This window comes from Poecilia formosa, unplaced genomic scaffold (assembly GCF_000485575.1).
Source record: "Poecilia formosa unplaced genomic scaffold, Poecilia_formosa-5.1.2 Scaffold14, whole genome shotgun sequence".
NCBI classification, from domain to species: Eukaryota; Metazoa; Chordata; class Actinopteri; order Cyprinodontiformes; family Poeciliidae; genus Poecilia; species Poecilia formosa.
In genome coordinates, this window is record NW_006799953.1 from 1,852,531 (window position 1) to 1,868,069 (window position 15,539).

The 15,539-nt window shown below is 42.5% G+C and overlaps 2 protein-coding genes across 2 annotated transcripts; one reads left to right on the top strand and one right to left on the bottom strand.

Annotated features, from left to right (window-relative positions):
• Nucleotides 1-4,249: 4,249 nt before the first annotated feature.
• pcolcea (procollagen C-endopeptidase enhancer a) lies at nucleotides 4,250-10,377 on the top strand. Its single transcript, XM_007545890.2, has 9 exons — nucleotides 4,250-4,672; nucleotides 7,585-7,693; nucleotides 7,768-8,026; nucleotides 8,483-8,607; nucleotides 9,061-9,197; nucleotides 9,284-9,579; nucleotides 9,666-9,743; nucleotides 9,880-10,050; nucleotides 10,157-10,377. Exons 1-9 carry the CDS (start codon nucleotides 4,584-4,586, stop codon nucleotides 10,285-10,287), a joined length of 1,395 nt encoding a protein of 464 aa, XP_007545952.1. The 5' UTR covers nucleotides 4,250-4,583; the 3' UTR covers nucleotides 10,288-10,377.
• Nucleotides 10,378-11,051: 674 nt separating this feature from the next.
• Nucleotides 11,052-14,259, bottom strand: tmem88a (transmembrane protein 88 a). The gene is made up of 3 exons (XM_007545891.2): nucleotides 13,884-14,259; nucleotides 11,838-12,133; nucleotides 11,052-11,546 (listed from the first exon to the last, which is right to left on the bottom strand). Exons 2-3 carry the CDS (start codon nucleotides 12,114-12,116, stop codon nucleotides 11,256-11,258), a joined length of 570 nt encoding a protein of 189 aa, XP_007545953.1. The 5' UTR covers nucleotides 12,117-12,133; nucleotides 13,884-14,259; the 3' UTR covers nucleotides 11,052-11,255.
• Nucleotides 14,260-15,539: the final 1,280 nt, after the last annotated feature.

Below are 15,539 nucleotides of genomic sequence, written 5' to 3' on the forward strand. Positions count from 1 at the left end.
CGTGTGTGTGTGTGTGTGTGTGTGCGTGTGTGTGTGTGTGTGTGTGTGCGTGTGTGTGTGTGTGTGTGTGTAACTCCTTGGTTTCGGCGGGAGTGGAGAACACGATCTTTCGCCGGTCACCAGGAAAGTTCAGTGATCTCAACGCTGCGTTCAGGTCATTTGCGGAGCGTTCGGTGAATGTTGTCGGAAAGCCATAGGAACGGTTTTGAAAGAAAAAAAAACTGAATCCCAGAACGAGCTGAACGCAGCAACAGGAGGGAACCTTATTGAGTCACTGAATCTTTCCTGGATGGCTTTAGATATATGATATGTTTTTTATTTCTGAACCAAATGTCCTTTTTTTTTTGTTTCATTGTTTTGCGTCTGTTAAGTAACAACTCCAGATGTCACTGAATTGTTTGTCAGCACTGATGGGTCAAGCTAAGTAAGGAAAATGGCAAGTAGATGAGAGAAGAGGAAGTATTTTTGTGTGAAGGATTCTACAGTTTACACCAGATCGCTGTTTGTATCGACGAGATATATGATTTTTTTCTGTTTAAATCAGTTGATTTGTAAGGGATGGATTGTTTCTTTTTACCTCCGTTAGAGGCAGGACCACAGGGATGAAAGCACACATTGCCCTTGGTCGTCTGGCCTTACAGGAGGGACAGGACTGGAGGATCATGGGCAATGTGCTTGGTGTGATTTTCTTTTCTTTACTTTACTCTTTACGCTTTTATTTAGATTTATCGTGCCGTCCTTTGGTTTGGGATTAGAGTTTAAACAAGGTTGATTCAACGCAAAAGAAGAGGAGACTTAGTGGGGGGAAAAGTACATGAAATAATTGTAGTGTAAATCTATCAATGTCTTATTATATTGATGAACATCATGAAATATATGTATATTGGAGAAAAAAAAACAGTATCTATGACAAATTGTACTTTTGTGTGTGTTTCATGGTTTCATGTGCTTTTGTGGGTGTGCAGCAAGGGGATAATGTCATTTGGACTGCCATTCTGGGACCTGTGTGAATAAGCATAAATTTACTACCAATACAGAGATGGACCTTTTCTCTAATTGATCCCTATTATGTGTTAAGTGTGCCAAAACAAATACATGGAGACCTGGAGCCATAAACTGCACGTTTCTGCATTCGTCCAGAGTCCTTGTGTACAGTGTGTTACCATCACACAACACACACGCACACACAAGACTTAGGACCAGATAAGCAAATGATAACAAACAAACAAAAAAATTATTGCACTATCTACTGTTATATTTCCTATAATTATTTTTTTTTTAACACACTGACATAGAACAGGTCAAATGAGACAGTTTCTTTCACAATGGATGTCATTGGAAAAGATGTTGAGGGAAAACATCCATTAGCTAAATAAATAAAAAAAAACAGTCTGGTGCACTTAAAAACTGGCTGAGTAAAATGGCACAAAGAGATCATTTAGATATACCTTGATTGGAGCCATCAGAACGGCATCGAGAGGAAAACATACCGTTGTTATGATTATTGAACACTTATTTTTCTCACCAATTCTCACTAGCTCGTCTCTTTTTTATTCCACGAGAGTCACATCACTCATTTATCTTCAGTGTGTATGTAGGTCAGTAAATCCGCACCAGGTTTGGGCCTGGAGAGCAGTAAAAATCTGAAATAACTGGCTAAAAGAAAAGCCTGGAAGTGCTTAAATAATGTCGGCTAGTTAATGCCAAACGGGGTATTTGCTCAAATAGGTGACAGATAAACTTTATTTGTTCGTGATTTATAATAAACAGCAAACAACATAAGTTGCTGTCTACAGCAGTACACACCAACGGTATACAGTATGTAGTACAATATACTGTTAAATAGTGCAGTGTGAGACTTTTATTTTGAAACCCACGTGACGTAGGCCGCTGACATTCAGACTTCCGCCTCTCCTCGTCTCTACATTTTGCACCTGATTCATCCGATGAAAACATGTACGAAGAGACTCTAGAGATGCTAATAGGCACTTCAAATACAGAATAAGTCATATCAAGCATGTTTTTTTGGTTTGGTTTTTGTTTTCGTTTGTTATTTTCTTTCTTAAACTGAGCTGCTGTGACTTCTTCTGGTCAGAAAAGACCAGATTTAAACCACACTCAAGCACAAGACGAATGGAGAACGTCACATAGGTGAAGAGCCCCTTATTACAAAAAAAAAAAATGAGACTACTGGTGTATTGGTCCCTGTTAATACAACCGGACCGACGTGAACGAAAGCAGGTAACCGCTTCGTGAGATGCAGTTTTAAATCTTCCCCACCAGGTGTCGCCCTGTCTACTAAGCAAGGCATGGATTGTGGATCCGCTGACATGATGTGGCCGTAGGTGGGTTTATTGTGGGTAAACATGCTTTACATTTCAACCTGTTGTTGAGGCGGAAAGTACGGAGGAACACCAGACATTTAACTTAAGGTACCTTAAGAAGTTTCGTAAACCTTACAGATTTTGTAGCCCTCGGTAAGGTCCCGGTAAATTTCTAGCAACGTATTCTATTTGTATTTTTACACATTTTCAAGTGGGTTGACGTCACAGCCAGAAGGTTTTCATGTTAACTCGCTTTGTTTGTTCCAACACCAATAATGATGAATTTGGAGCAAGTAAATCTTTATTATGCCAGGACTTGATTAATAGCGGGATGAAGTGTGTGATTTCTCAGAAACTTGCTAATCAAAATATTATGTGTATGCATAAAGCTGAACCTGTATTAATAAGATTAATCCTCAATAAATTCAAATATGCATCTAATGATTGAAGTTGTTAAGTTGTAGGCTATACCATCCTTCGACTCTGGGGAAAAGAACACAATCAAAGCCTAATTAAAAGCTCAGCCTTTAATTGAATTCAAACAATGCTTCTATTTGCTCTCACTGGTGAGACTTGTCCTTCTCTGCCACAAACCATAATTGGATAATTTTTCTTTCTACAACTGTAGACAGTAGATGTAAGACAAGCCACATCTGGAGAAAGCAGAAGCGAAAACAACTGTAATAAAATGACCTCTGTGAAACCATCAGAGACTGTCGGTGTCTCTGATGGTTGTGCAGAACCCCATGAGTTGTTCTGATTTTATTTTTTAACGCTTATGTACCACAAGTTCCACTCAACCATTTTCCTTTATTCGTTTATTTTTGCTAACAAGGATGGGTTACGACAGGGAAGCTTCATTGACTTGAAAACGTGTCGAGCAAAAACAGTTGCTTGTTACTTCACAGAGACATGAACATGACCTCACCGCAGGGTTCAGTCAGAAGCAGCTCGTCTCCTCGTTAATCTGTCTTTCTGTCACATCACTTTAGGCTTGTTTTCCATTTGTCTGATAACCAGCCCCCTCCTGCCTCTCCTCCCTAACCCATGCCTTCACCACAATCATCTGCTCCCCCACTGGTATTGCACTCCCACATCCATTCCCTTTGGATTCTCCTGAAGGAATGCTAGTCCCGCTTGAAGGGTTCATTTGGAGTTTGTGTGGGAAACCCACAGTATTGGCTGCCATCACTGCTCCCCCACATCATAGGAGCAGCTGAGCACACTCCTGCATTCCCGCTCCTGTTGATGCCTATCAAGACTTTGGGGTCAACACAAACACAGCTGGATAAGGAAATTCTCATTTTCAGCAAAAAGAAAAAGCTGCGAAAGACTTCAAGTTTTTCCAGTTGGCAGTAATTTGCAAAGAATTTGCTTGATTTGAAGCTGCTTTGTGCTTCCATTTTATCCCATCTGGTCCGTTGTGGTGTGGTGTTTGATCCAGTCTGTCAAAGGGACTTTTACTAACTATCCTTAAAAATAATATCCCTTGTATTGGCCTCAGTAATTTAGGTCAGAGGTTTGGCCCATTCCCAAACAGAAAAAGAAAGAATATCCCACCCCTCTTCAGTGTTGTTTTTTGTCTTGGTGGATTGTGGAGCCAAAGGACCCCACGGAGTTCAGGAAACGCAGCTAGCTGCTCATTTAGACCATTTCTTTGGATTTTGTGTGGGAGTTGCGTTTTGCCAATGGTTGCAGCGATTGATTTTATGGGTAAGTAGCACCCTGGTTCATAGATGAAAGATCCCACCTCTGGTCTGCTGTGGAATGCAAAGATTTACGGCCCTTCTTGTTAAGAACCCACGCTCAGCCTCTGGCTCCATCTCTGTTTTTTCCACCCTTCCGATGACGTGCCACCCTTCTTAAGTGAGCGGCTACACTGCTCTTCAAGTTGGTTGTAAACCTTCGTTAAAAGCAGTAGTAGAACTAGACATTATCTGCAGGGAAGAGAGAGTCTTTTCTTAGATGTCCACTCCAGACACAGAGCCCAGGGTTTTTCTGAGAAGAACATCTGGCTCCCATTAAAACCTCCTCCTCCACAAGCTGCTAACATCATCCCCCCCTCTACTATTAAGTTTCCTTTCAGAAACTTTGCTTATATCTCCATCCATTCTCCCACCCACCTTTTTCTGAGTCCTCATTCTCTCCGCCTATTCCGACCAAACAGCTTCCTTGTACCTCCTCCCCTCTTTCCTCACCTCCAGTGTCCTGTTCCCCTCTTTCGTTGCTGCAACAGTCTGCTCTGCTTTCTGTGGTATCATGATGCGTGTGGACTGCATACGGGGGCTGCTCTTGCTCCTGTCTCTTAGTTTGGGATGGACAAAGGCTCAGGAGACCAATTACACCAGGTAAGGTTTGGCGTCTAGTTGGAAAGGCCCTGGAAAGATTTGCAAGTCATGTATCATTATTTGAACGATTGTGTGTTCATTTGAGGAATCATATGAGAGAAAAGTTCAAATAAGTGATCTCAGATTTGCTTTTTCAAGTATTTTTGGGGGGTTTCATTGATTGTTTTCGAGGCACATTGGGAGGTAAGTAGAGTTCGGACTAGCTCGGATGCTAATGCTCAAGCCTTTGTCGGAGGGGGTCAAATCAAATAAACTTGGCACTTGCTTTGGAAAATACTCAGCAGCCAGAGTACTTCACGGGGGGTCCGAAGTTTGAGCCAGAACTGAGCAAAAACATGCTGCTATGCGACGTGACATCATCCAGGCAGAGACAATCTCTTGACCTCCTTGGAGCGCTCTCCGTGTGGAATGCAGCTAATTAACAAGATCAGCTCTAGATGTTGTGAATTGTCAGTCGGCTGTTTTAAAGCAGATGTCAGTTACTTCTTTATGTGCTCGCTCTAAACCCTGCTGCTTTCCAAGATGTAGTGGCTGCTTTCTCTGTGTTGCCAGACCATCCCAGCTGGCATTAAAAAAAAAAAAAGATGAATCACTGTCTAGCTTTGATTGCAACACATATTTTCCATGGCATCATTCTGATGAGCTTCTGATTAAGAGTTGCAAGAAAGTTTATTAAGGACTCCATGCACATTAACTGAAGATCAAATCACTGAACCAAGTCTCAGAGGTTCTCAGTGGAATCTGGCTAACAAAAAACATCACAAATACTAAAGAACACAGCAGACGGGACAGGGATAAAGTCGTGAAAAAGCAGATGTAGGACGTAAAACAATATGGGGGATCATTTTCAGCAGAAACAGAGAAACAAGTCAGCTGATGGTGAGATGAATGATGCTTAAAACAGGGCAATCCTGGAAGAAAACCTACAGGACGCTGCAAAAGACTTGAAACTTTTGAAGGAGGGTCGTCTCTCGGCAGGGGCAGAGCCCCTAAACATACAGCCAAAGTTACAAAGCTTAAGCAGAGGACATGTTAGAATGGCCCCAGTCGAGACCTGATGCCGCTGTCTATCCAATCCAAAGAAGCTGGAGCTAGTTTGAAAAGAACGGACAAAAAGTTTAATGCATAATGCAAAATCTTTACTCAATTGTTGCTCAACTCCATAAAATCCCTTAACAGTGCAGTGCAGAAGGGGACAAATAAAGTTTATGGTAGTAATGTCATAAAAGGCACTGTATTCAAACGATGTCTGACAGATCCTTTTTGAGTCCAGCAACTCCCTGGCCTTGTTTATGCTGCCTAACATTTCTGAGCACCATCACCGACTCATGGAATCGGTTTCAATTATCCCTGTCAGACATGTGGGGTGGACTCTGAGCAGGACGAGTGCATAACTAAAATCCCTTCAGAACAGGATACATCTGGACTTGGCTGATCTGCTGACCTTCATCTACTGCTCCAGAGACCAGTCCTTGCGGTTCAGAGCAGTCAGTTGTCTAATTAAAGATTTATTGCAGAAGTAATTCATAAGCAAGAGTTTAACATTTTTGTGATTTTTTTTTTTGTATTTCTTACAGTATAATGCACAGAGTGCTTAATTTAACCAATGCCTATGCAAGGTTTTTCAGTGGAGTTTTGTGAGTAACACCCCCACAGAGGATGAAAGCCCTGCTGCTGCAGTGAGTCCAAATTCAAGTCCAGACTTGTTTAGTTTGCTCAGTGTCATTCCTCTCTGCCCCATTTCCCACACACAGCTAGCTTTTTAAATAGAGACGTCCAACAATCCAAGGCAAAAGATAAGCTATCCCGACTCTTGGCGGATGATCAGTCAGTTGTTTATTTTGATCGCAAAGAGAAGAAAGACGAAATTAAACAGTTTTACTTTGCAGTGGAAATTTCTGGTTCAGTGAAAAGTGCCTTCAAAATGTTATTCCGTAGTCCTGATTAATGCCAAAAATGTATAGTTTTTATGGTGGGGAGAAATAAAATAAAATTGCTTGTTACTGAAGGAGAAAAACGACGCATCAACCCCCTCTGCCAAAACACACAAAGAAACCAAAAAAAAACTTTGTAAATATTACTTTGCTCCACCAGTCAGGTTCCAACATTCTCCTGATCAAATTTCCAGAATTGGATCCCGTAGCAATTTCCACCATATTTTTTTCAACAGTTGCTGGCTAGAGGAAAAGCCTTGAAGATCAGTAGCAACAGATGTATTATCATCCTGAAACATGACTTGAATCACTGGATTGATTCTGTTTTTGTTTTTACTTAGACAATTTTAATTGATGTCTTCCTATTGTGTTTTTTTCAAGCTGTTTTTCAAAGGTAGAATGTTCAGCTGTTTAATTTATTTTTTAAGCAATATTTCTGACCTTATTTTTGCTGCTAAATAAAGGAACAACAAATGTTCTTACAGTTTCACTTTGATCAGTTATTAGCAGAAAACACACTTTGGAAAGCAAACCACAAAATATTACATCCACCTTTGGAGATTCAAGCAAGAATAAAGGATTCCTTTTAGGTAACACATTTTGGACAGACTCCTAAAATTGTTTTTGAGACTCCAATAACATAAGCGTTAGCATGTGTATGTGTTTAAGTGTTGTGAGCTTATTTCCCATGCATGCCAAATCATCTTGTTCTACATTGTTGATGGGAAAATTCCCTCCTAACATCATAAGTTACAGAATCAGCAATTCCTCGATGATAGAAGACGCTGACCTGCTTCCAAAAAAATGTCAAAAACAGAAACTAGATGTAAGAGTGTGACTAAACAAGGGTTAACAGAACTTATCTTGTCTTAAAGTTGGATGCTTTTTTGTCTCATCAACCCCATTCAGATTTTACTGGGGTGCAGGGGAATAAAAAGCATAAATTTAAAAAAAGTCTCACTGACTCCCTTATTGTAGGCCTGTGTTCTACTGCGGAGGAGACCTGGTTGCTGAGTCAGGCTTTGTTGGCAGCGAGGGCTTCCCCAGCTTCTACAAACCCAACAGCAAATGCACCTGGCGCATCACTGTGAGTCACTCTCCGAACGCTGGCTCTCTCACAACCAGCTCCTCTCACTCACAAACGGTTCATCTGGTTTCCAGGTCCCGGAGGGAAACGTGGTCGAGCTCTCCTTCCGCATCTTTGACCTGGAGGCTGACTCCCAGTGTCGCTACGACTATCTGGATATCTACAACGGCCACTCCAACTTGGTGCAAAAACTAGGTCGGTTCTGTGGAACTTTCCGGCCCGGCACTCAGGTATCGACCACAAACACCATGATGCTGGAGATGGTGACTGATGAGGAGAACCAGTCCAGAGGGTTTTTGGCTCATTTCATTGGAACAAAACCTTACGTCAGTGGTATGTAGTCGCATTTTTTTTTTGTTTTTTTTTGGGAAGGATTAGAGGATTCTTTTTTTTCCACTCTCAGATTTTACTTTAAAAAAAAAAATTAGGGATAGGGTTATTGCGGAAAATGAAAGTCAAGATGAAAACACAATGCTTAGGAACTTAGCAGACACGCCAAGCAAAAAACGAAGAGTATCTTTTGAGAAAACTGAAAGACTTCTGAATTTTACTAAACACCTTCTGCTAAAGATTTAGCATGATGATGGAAGGAGATGCATCAACAGCTGACTGCAAACCTTAGTCACATGAAGTAACCTAGTTTGGAAGAAAGCTCCAAAATTTCTCCAGAAAAGCTGTGTTTTAACCCAGTCCCATAATAGATACGTATCTTTAATGATTATGATTTTAACTAGCACGTGACACGCAGTCAGCCTGGTCCCAGACCTAACCTTCAACTCATCGTTTCAGGGGAGCAGTCCTGTGGGGGGAAGATGACAAAATCCCAGGGAGAGATCAAGACACCCAACTGGCCAGACGGGAAGTACCCACCAGGAACCACCTGCACCTGGCTCATCACTGTGGAGCCCGACAGAGTTAGTGGTGCACTCATTCACCGCATGTAATTACTGTTTGAGCGAGAATACATATGAGAGAGGCTGGGGGCAGCCACACATGGTAATGGAGAAGAAAATGTTATCAACTTGTGATATTAGCCAGTTTTCCACCAACTGCAACCTAAAAATCTAATTTGGCCACCAGATATGTATATTCGGAGTATGTCTGCATCATTAACAGTGCAAAAACACAGAATCTTACCAATTATTTTTTTCTAGTTTCTAGTATAACATGACCCATGTTATAAGTGAAAAGGTCTGCCAGTGGAGCTGGTATGTTTTTAGGTCAAGATTAAAGAATTTTGATCCAACCCTAACCCTAACACTTATAAGTAACTTATCTTGCTAAAAAATTACTTGTAAGTTAGTTTTGCATTAAAACGCACATATACACAGATCACCTCCATGTTTACGTTTGTTTCTGGTTACCAGGTGATCCAGGTGAAGTTTGACAAATTCGTTCTGGAGGCTGACACCTACTGCCGGTTTGACTATGTGGCCTTTTTCAACGGCGGAGAGAGAGACAATTCTCGCCTGATTGGAAAATACTGCGGCGATCACACACCTCAGTAAGGCGCCGTACTTCAACGCCTGGACTTCGATGCCGCAAAACGTCGCTCCGTTATCCTAAATCTTTGCTCCGTCTCCTGCTCAGACCCATCATCACCAGTGGCAACGAGCTGCTGGTCCAGTTCGTGTCTGACCTCAGCGTGACATCCGATGGATTCTTCGCCTACTATACCAGCATCCCCCGAGGTTCTGAGCCCCCGATCGACAAGTCAAGGCCTCGTGTCGGCTCCGCCTCCTCAAGGCGTCCAGTCAGACCTGCCCGACCTGAGCGACCAGCCGTCGCTACACGGGCCCCCATTCCCACCACCACCGCCGCCCCCAAATACGTGCCACCTCCCCGTGTCTCACCCACAAGGCGAGTGCCAAATCGGAGTAGGCCAGGTGGGTGAAGATGTGTGCTCACATTTCAGAAGGCTCCCAGAACTATTCAATTCATTTTTTCCATGTGTATTTCTTTGAATTTCAAGGTCCTCAGAAGCCACCGTGTCCCAGAGTCTGTAAGAGAGCTGGAAACATCAAGACCAGTTTCTGCTCTAGTGAATTTGGTATGTCTCCTGCTGGTGTCATAAGTTATTTGCACTCCTGATGAACGTATTCATGATGGCATAAATTTACTTGAATTAAAAGTTACATTTTTTTCCAAGATGATGTGTTTTAATGGAACACTCTGCTGTTTCTCAGTGATAACTGGAACCGTCACCTCTTTGGCCCCCGGTCCCCGAGGCAGCGTCACCATGAACGTCTCCCTCATTAAGGCCTACAAATCAGGGAGACTGACCATCACACAGGCTGGAGAGACCATGTCGGTGAAGCTGGTGTCACAGTGCAAGAGGTGTCCTTTGGTTCGCCGAGGTACGAAAACCGCTTGAATTCATTTACATGAACTTTCTTCTGCATTTTTGTCTGAAAGCCATGAGAAAACGTGAACCTGGATATTTTGTCTCACCTGTTCTGTTAGGCGCCAACTACATCATCATGGGTCAGGTGGATGAAGAGGGACGTGGCACCTTGGTGCCTGGTGCATTCACTGCTCCATACAAAGTTGCACACCACAAACTACTGATGAATATCAACAACCAGCCATGTTAAGACCAAAAACGTTCCGACAGTTCAGAGTGAACTATAAAGACACTATATAACAAAGCAGTCGAACTTTATTTTATATACAACCTTAAAAAATATATATATATTATTTTGTAAAAATACCCACTGAACCTTTTATTTGTAATGCATATGCATATATTTATAAATAAAGGTTTTAAATCACATTTAACACTTCTGAGTGCTCGTCCATAATGTGTTTGCTAAAGTGTTTACTTTGTCTCCACCTTGTGGTCATCTGGTGTAATGTAATTGTTTTAGCAATACTAAAAAATATTTAATCATACTCACCGTGAAACAGGGAGGGGAAAAAAATCAGTATTGCTTTAAAATAGTTTGTATTTATGTCACATCTTATAATTGCTAATGTAACCTGTTAATGATAGTCTGTGATCAGTCTTGGCTAATGATGTAAAGAAGTTTAAATTTAGATCAAAAATAGTAATAACGACAGAAAACATTTTCAAAATTGTAGCCTTTCCCTAATGTCCAGTCGTAAAGTTGGCCAGAATTCAACAGGCTGTGCTTGTCAAAAAAAAGATGATACATCTTGGGCTTGATGACGTCACTTTGAGCAATGGAAACACAGGTGCAAAAATAAAATCCAGACTTTCCAAAAATGTAATCTTCATAAACCAAAATTTGAATGAATTGATGAAATCGTTTTATTGCCCAGCACTAATTTCACCAAACCGGTTGAAAATTAGCCAACTCTATGCCTTCTCACTCAATCTGTACAAACCTCAAAGCTGTGCAGATAAATGCTCATTTTATTGTAAAACAGGTATAAAACACTTTCCATAAACAGTATGTTAACGCGACAATCACAATGCAAATACAATACAAAAGCAAAAAAAAGAAAAAGAAAAAAAAGAATCAATGCAAAGGATGAGATATTTTGGGGGTATTTAATTAGACTTTTGCTCACAGCTACACTGCCCATCCATCTTCTACTCCTACACCCAAACGCTGCCCTTTCCATCCCTTTCCTTTCCTTCCTTTTGGCCACAGCAGCCCCCTGCGCCGGGCCCTCGTTGGCGCGAGGTGGGCAGGTTCTTGTAGACGGCGCGGCTGTAGGGAATGAAGCACATGCCGAGCTGCAGGTGCCGAGCCAGGCGGCAGTAGGCGGCGAGCGCCAACACCAGCAGAGGGGTCAGCAGCAGGAAGCCCACCACCAGAAGAGCCACGCAGCTGGTGTCGTCCAGCAGGTCGTCTGAGCAGTACAAGGACGTTCCATGGGGCTGCACCTGGAGAGACGAGGAGCAGATGAAGGTATACGGAAAAAAAAACATCTCCCACTCTGTCAATGCAAACATGCGAGGGAATTTCTGCTTTGCTTTTAGTGTAATTTGACACTCCACAACGCACTGAGCGAAGAAGCTGGGGCTGCATGTCACAGCTGCAAGACGTTAAAAGTTCAGCTCCAGAAAGTTCCAGCGAGATCCGAGACAACAATATCAAATCCCTGGGAAAACAGAAAACACCTTCTTCTTTTCTGTCAAAACAAGTCACTGCGCGATTTAAGTTCAAGCCCTTACTGTGGAGTGGCAGAGGAATCCGAACGTGATCATGACCAGAGCCGGGGTCAGGATGACGCCGAAGATGATGCTGGCCAGCCCGCCGTTGATGAGCGCGATGATGAGGTTCTGCGCGGTCACCAGCACGGAGCAGGCCCAGCAGTCCAGAGACCCCCTCAGCTCCAGGGGGCCGCCCGGGGCCTCGTAAGGGGGCGGCACCACGAGCGCCGACCCCGCCCTGGAGGAGGGCCGGGCCTCAGACGTTGTCTTTTCCAGCGTCCCGTTCCGTGACAGGCTCATCGTCTCTGCTGTGTGTCCTGCAGGAAATCGGTGGAAATGTAAAAGAATGATACAGGTTGTCTCACTGTTGGAAATTAGCCTTTTTTAAAATGTGAGTCCCTGGTTAAAAAATAATAATAATAATAATACATTAAAAAAAAGTATTTACACCCTTTGATCTCTTCTGATATATATATATATTTTTTTCAAATAATTGCTAGAAAATTTGAATAAAAGTCCACTGCATGATGCTGCAAGTACCATGTTTAGTAGCAGGGATGATGTGTTCAGGGTGATGTGCAGTGTTAGTTTCCCCCCCCAAAAATGTCTTTTTGTACCAAAGAGCCTTCTTCCAGATCAGAGGGTCAGAAACTGCAGACTTTTAGATGTATAAATAATCATCAGTTGGACTCTATAGAATGAAAAATATTGAGATTAATATGCACACAGGGCCACTTCGGAGAGAAATTGGTTGCACTGCATGTTAGTCGGAGGTATAAGAGTAAGAGACTGGAAATACACACCACACCTTTCAGATTGTTATTGTAAGAAATATGGAATGACTCTACTTTTTTTTCTTTTTTTTTTTGCAGATTCATCTATTTGCAGATGTTTCTGTGTAACATAATTCCAAATATTGGCAGAAAATTTGGCTAGTTCCAATTTTTTTTTCCACTCTCCACAAAGAAAATACAAGCTTGGTAAACTGAAACAACTAGGTGTAAATCTACTTACAGGCGCTTAGCAAAGCAGCCAATCCAGGGATTGCTTTTTATTGTTTTAGTTTCTGTTGGAGCACCCAAACAGTTTCCAGTGTGCACATTAATGCATATTAAGGTATATCTGCTGCTTGAACTATTAACACAGGCAGTTAAAAGCCCTTTTAGAGGGGCTCTCAAGTCTTTGTTGATTTTAGCCATTCATGGACTCCCTAAGCTAATACATTCCTCCACCGTATTCTTTTTCTTCCGATCATAATGGAGTTCCAGCATGTGTTTGTCTATCACTTAAAAATCCCAATGAAAGACACTGAAGCTGTTGCTGTTTAAGTGAAAACTTTAGGGGCTGAAGGGTTTCCTCTTGTGTTTCCTGATTAAGTCTCAGTAGATAATCGTGTCCATTTTCTTTTGATCAAAAAAAAAAAAAAAAGTCTTCTCTGGCTGATTTCCTGCACACACACACATACAAAGCGATGATGAAGGGTCTGAGCCATTAAGTAATTGCTTCTTAAATAGCGTGATGAAACGTACGGAACGTCAACACAGATAAATGCGTGACGCTTTGTGGGGAGGAAATGGGCTTTGATGACTCCACCCACCGAAAAACTTCAGGATAAACATCAACCCAAGAACAATGAGCCGCAAGCAACAATAATAGAACATACTGCCAATCACCAGTTACATTCAAACTTTATATTTTAGTATTTCTCTGTTCAGATACGGTTTGCACACATTTTATGTCTCAGAAAAAAAAAATAAGAGTGAAACAAATTTGAACCATTTTACTATGTTTAATAATTAATTTCAGGCTTGTGTTTAATCAGCTGCCTAACTCTGCTTTCTCCATTTGGTATAGAGTTAAATCAGTCATCGAACGCTTGGGTTTTCGTCTTTGCACTGACATAAAATCTGACGATCCACAAACCTAAAAAGCATCAGATCCCGCTCTTCGTCTTGAACATCCACATTTCACCCCACTGAGAAGCTTTCCCGCTTGCCTTTTGATGCCGTCATTCATCTCCACAACAAACTCAGAATACAGAAAGTGTCCCATCCCCTCTGTACTCACCGTTCGAGAAGCTCAGACGTAGAGAGGTCTCGAGAATTTCCTCCTGATCTACACCTTCTCTCTTCAGATCTCCAGGGCGTTCAACAAACGAAGGTTGGGTCTCTAATCCCTGACTCCTTGTTTTTTCTTCTTACACATATGTTGACCAGTTGTTCTAGAAAATGTCTATGTTCTGCCTCAGGCCTGCCACGGAGTGACTCAGAAACAAGCTCTGAATAGTCGGAGCAAAGTGTGCTTTCCCAGCAGCTTCAGCGCTTCCTTCCCTGACATGCTGTTTCCTCACTCTGCCTCCAGTTTAAGATACGAGACGAGTCGGGCAGCCTGTATCCTGTGTTGCCTTCAGCGCAAATGCAGAGTGAGACCGGGCTGGGGCTGTATTAAAGGCAGCAGTAGGAGCCCAGGTGGGAAGGGAGGGGGGGTGTTACCGGGGTCTGTGATGACCCCTGGAACCGGAGGGGGGGTTTAGGGAGTAACAGTGTTTATTTGGATAGATTAGAGAAGTCCAGAGTAGGCCTTCCAATACATAACCATTTACACTCTCCCTGAGCACTTTCTCATTTTCCTCTTGTCAGATACTGATAAGGCTGCTGTGGAAGTGCAACAACTGTGCAGGGTTTTCACTTTGCTCTTTCATGCCAAGGCATTGAGAAGTGCACATTTCTGATTGCAGCGATGCAGTGATCAAAGGATCTGCAACTACATCCCGCTCTGCGAAAAAAACAGAAGAGGGCAGCAGCTAATATGCCAGACTGGCTTCAGATGTGTTTCACAGGCAGGCATGGCAGAGGTTTGGCCCCTGACCCCTGTGATGAAAAACAGATCTCAGCTTTCAGCAAATATAAGGAAATGAGGATGGGGGGGGAGTACTCTGGCTAATTTCGGAGGGGCTGAAGGAGGGAAGAAAGCCGTCATGGGACTGATAAGAAATCAGATGGGCTCAGTTCAAAGCGTAAAAGTGGTAAGTTTTTTTTTATTTATCTTAATTTAGAGATCTAAGTTTATTTACTTACCACATGGAGAGTTATGTAAAGACCCTGGAGAGAATAAGAGTAGGTGCTTTAATGGTACAGAGAGCGATGATCAAAAGGCACCATGACACTAAGGCTCCAGGGTTGGGATGTGGGAGCAGTTGACTGTCTGTATACTGGCCGTCAACAATGCCACAGTGTGTGCTGTTTGTGCGAGGATGTCAGTCTCTGGGTGAGCTGGTGGAGGAAGAGAAGTCTTCCTGTCCTTGGAGTCGGGATATCCGCAGCTTTGTCCTCACGTTATGTCCACTTTGCAATGCTGATGCGCCTGCAGGTTCGGTAAAGTCACGTCCTCGTACGTGGAACTGTGAGACAGGAGGAAGTGACTCCCCATTTAATTCTCTGTGGAGCTGTAAAGTTTATGGGTGATTGCTGGAACAGTTGCTATTTATACTGCCCTGTGCTGACTGGCAACTTCAAGGCGGCGCATGAGGAAACCTTTTGAGTCAGTGATTAGAATTGTTCATCACATTTTACTTGGAAAATATTCCTGAACCAAACGGATAAACTGTGAAATTGTGGAAAATTCTCGAACTGTGATAGTTCCTGGCCGCTCCGGTGGAGCCATCTAGTGGTCATTGGATGAACAGAACGGAACAGAAGTACAACACAGACACATGAAAAGATT

Bases quoted from the DNA above. Each gene is read 5' to 3' on its own strand.
- pcolcea (XM_007545890.2), top strand. From the start codon at position 4,584: ATGATGCGTGTGGACTGCATACGGGGGCTGCTCTTGCTCCTGTCTCTT. The intron at 4,673-7,584 runs GTAAGGTTTGGC...CCCTTATTGTAG, and splicing joins CAGGAGACCAATTACACCAG to GCCTGTGTTCTACTGCGGAG. The intron at 7,694-7,767 runs GTGAGTCACTCT...TCTGGTTTCCAG, and splicing joins AATGCACCTGGCGCATCACT to GTCCCGGAGGGAAACGTGGT.
- tmem88a (XM_007545891.2), bottom strand. From the start codon at position 12,116: ATGAGCCTGTCACGGAACGGGACGCTGGAAAAGACAACGTCTGAGGCC. The intron at 11,547-11,837 runs GTAAGGGCTTGA...TCGTCTCTCCAG, and splicing joins GATTCCTCTGCCACTCCACA to GTGCAGCCCCATGGAACGTC.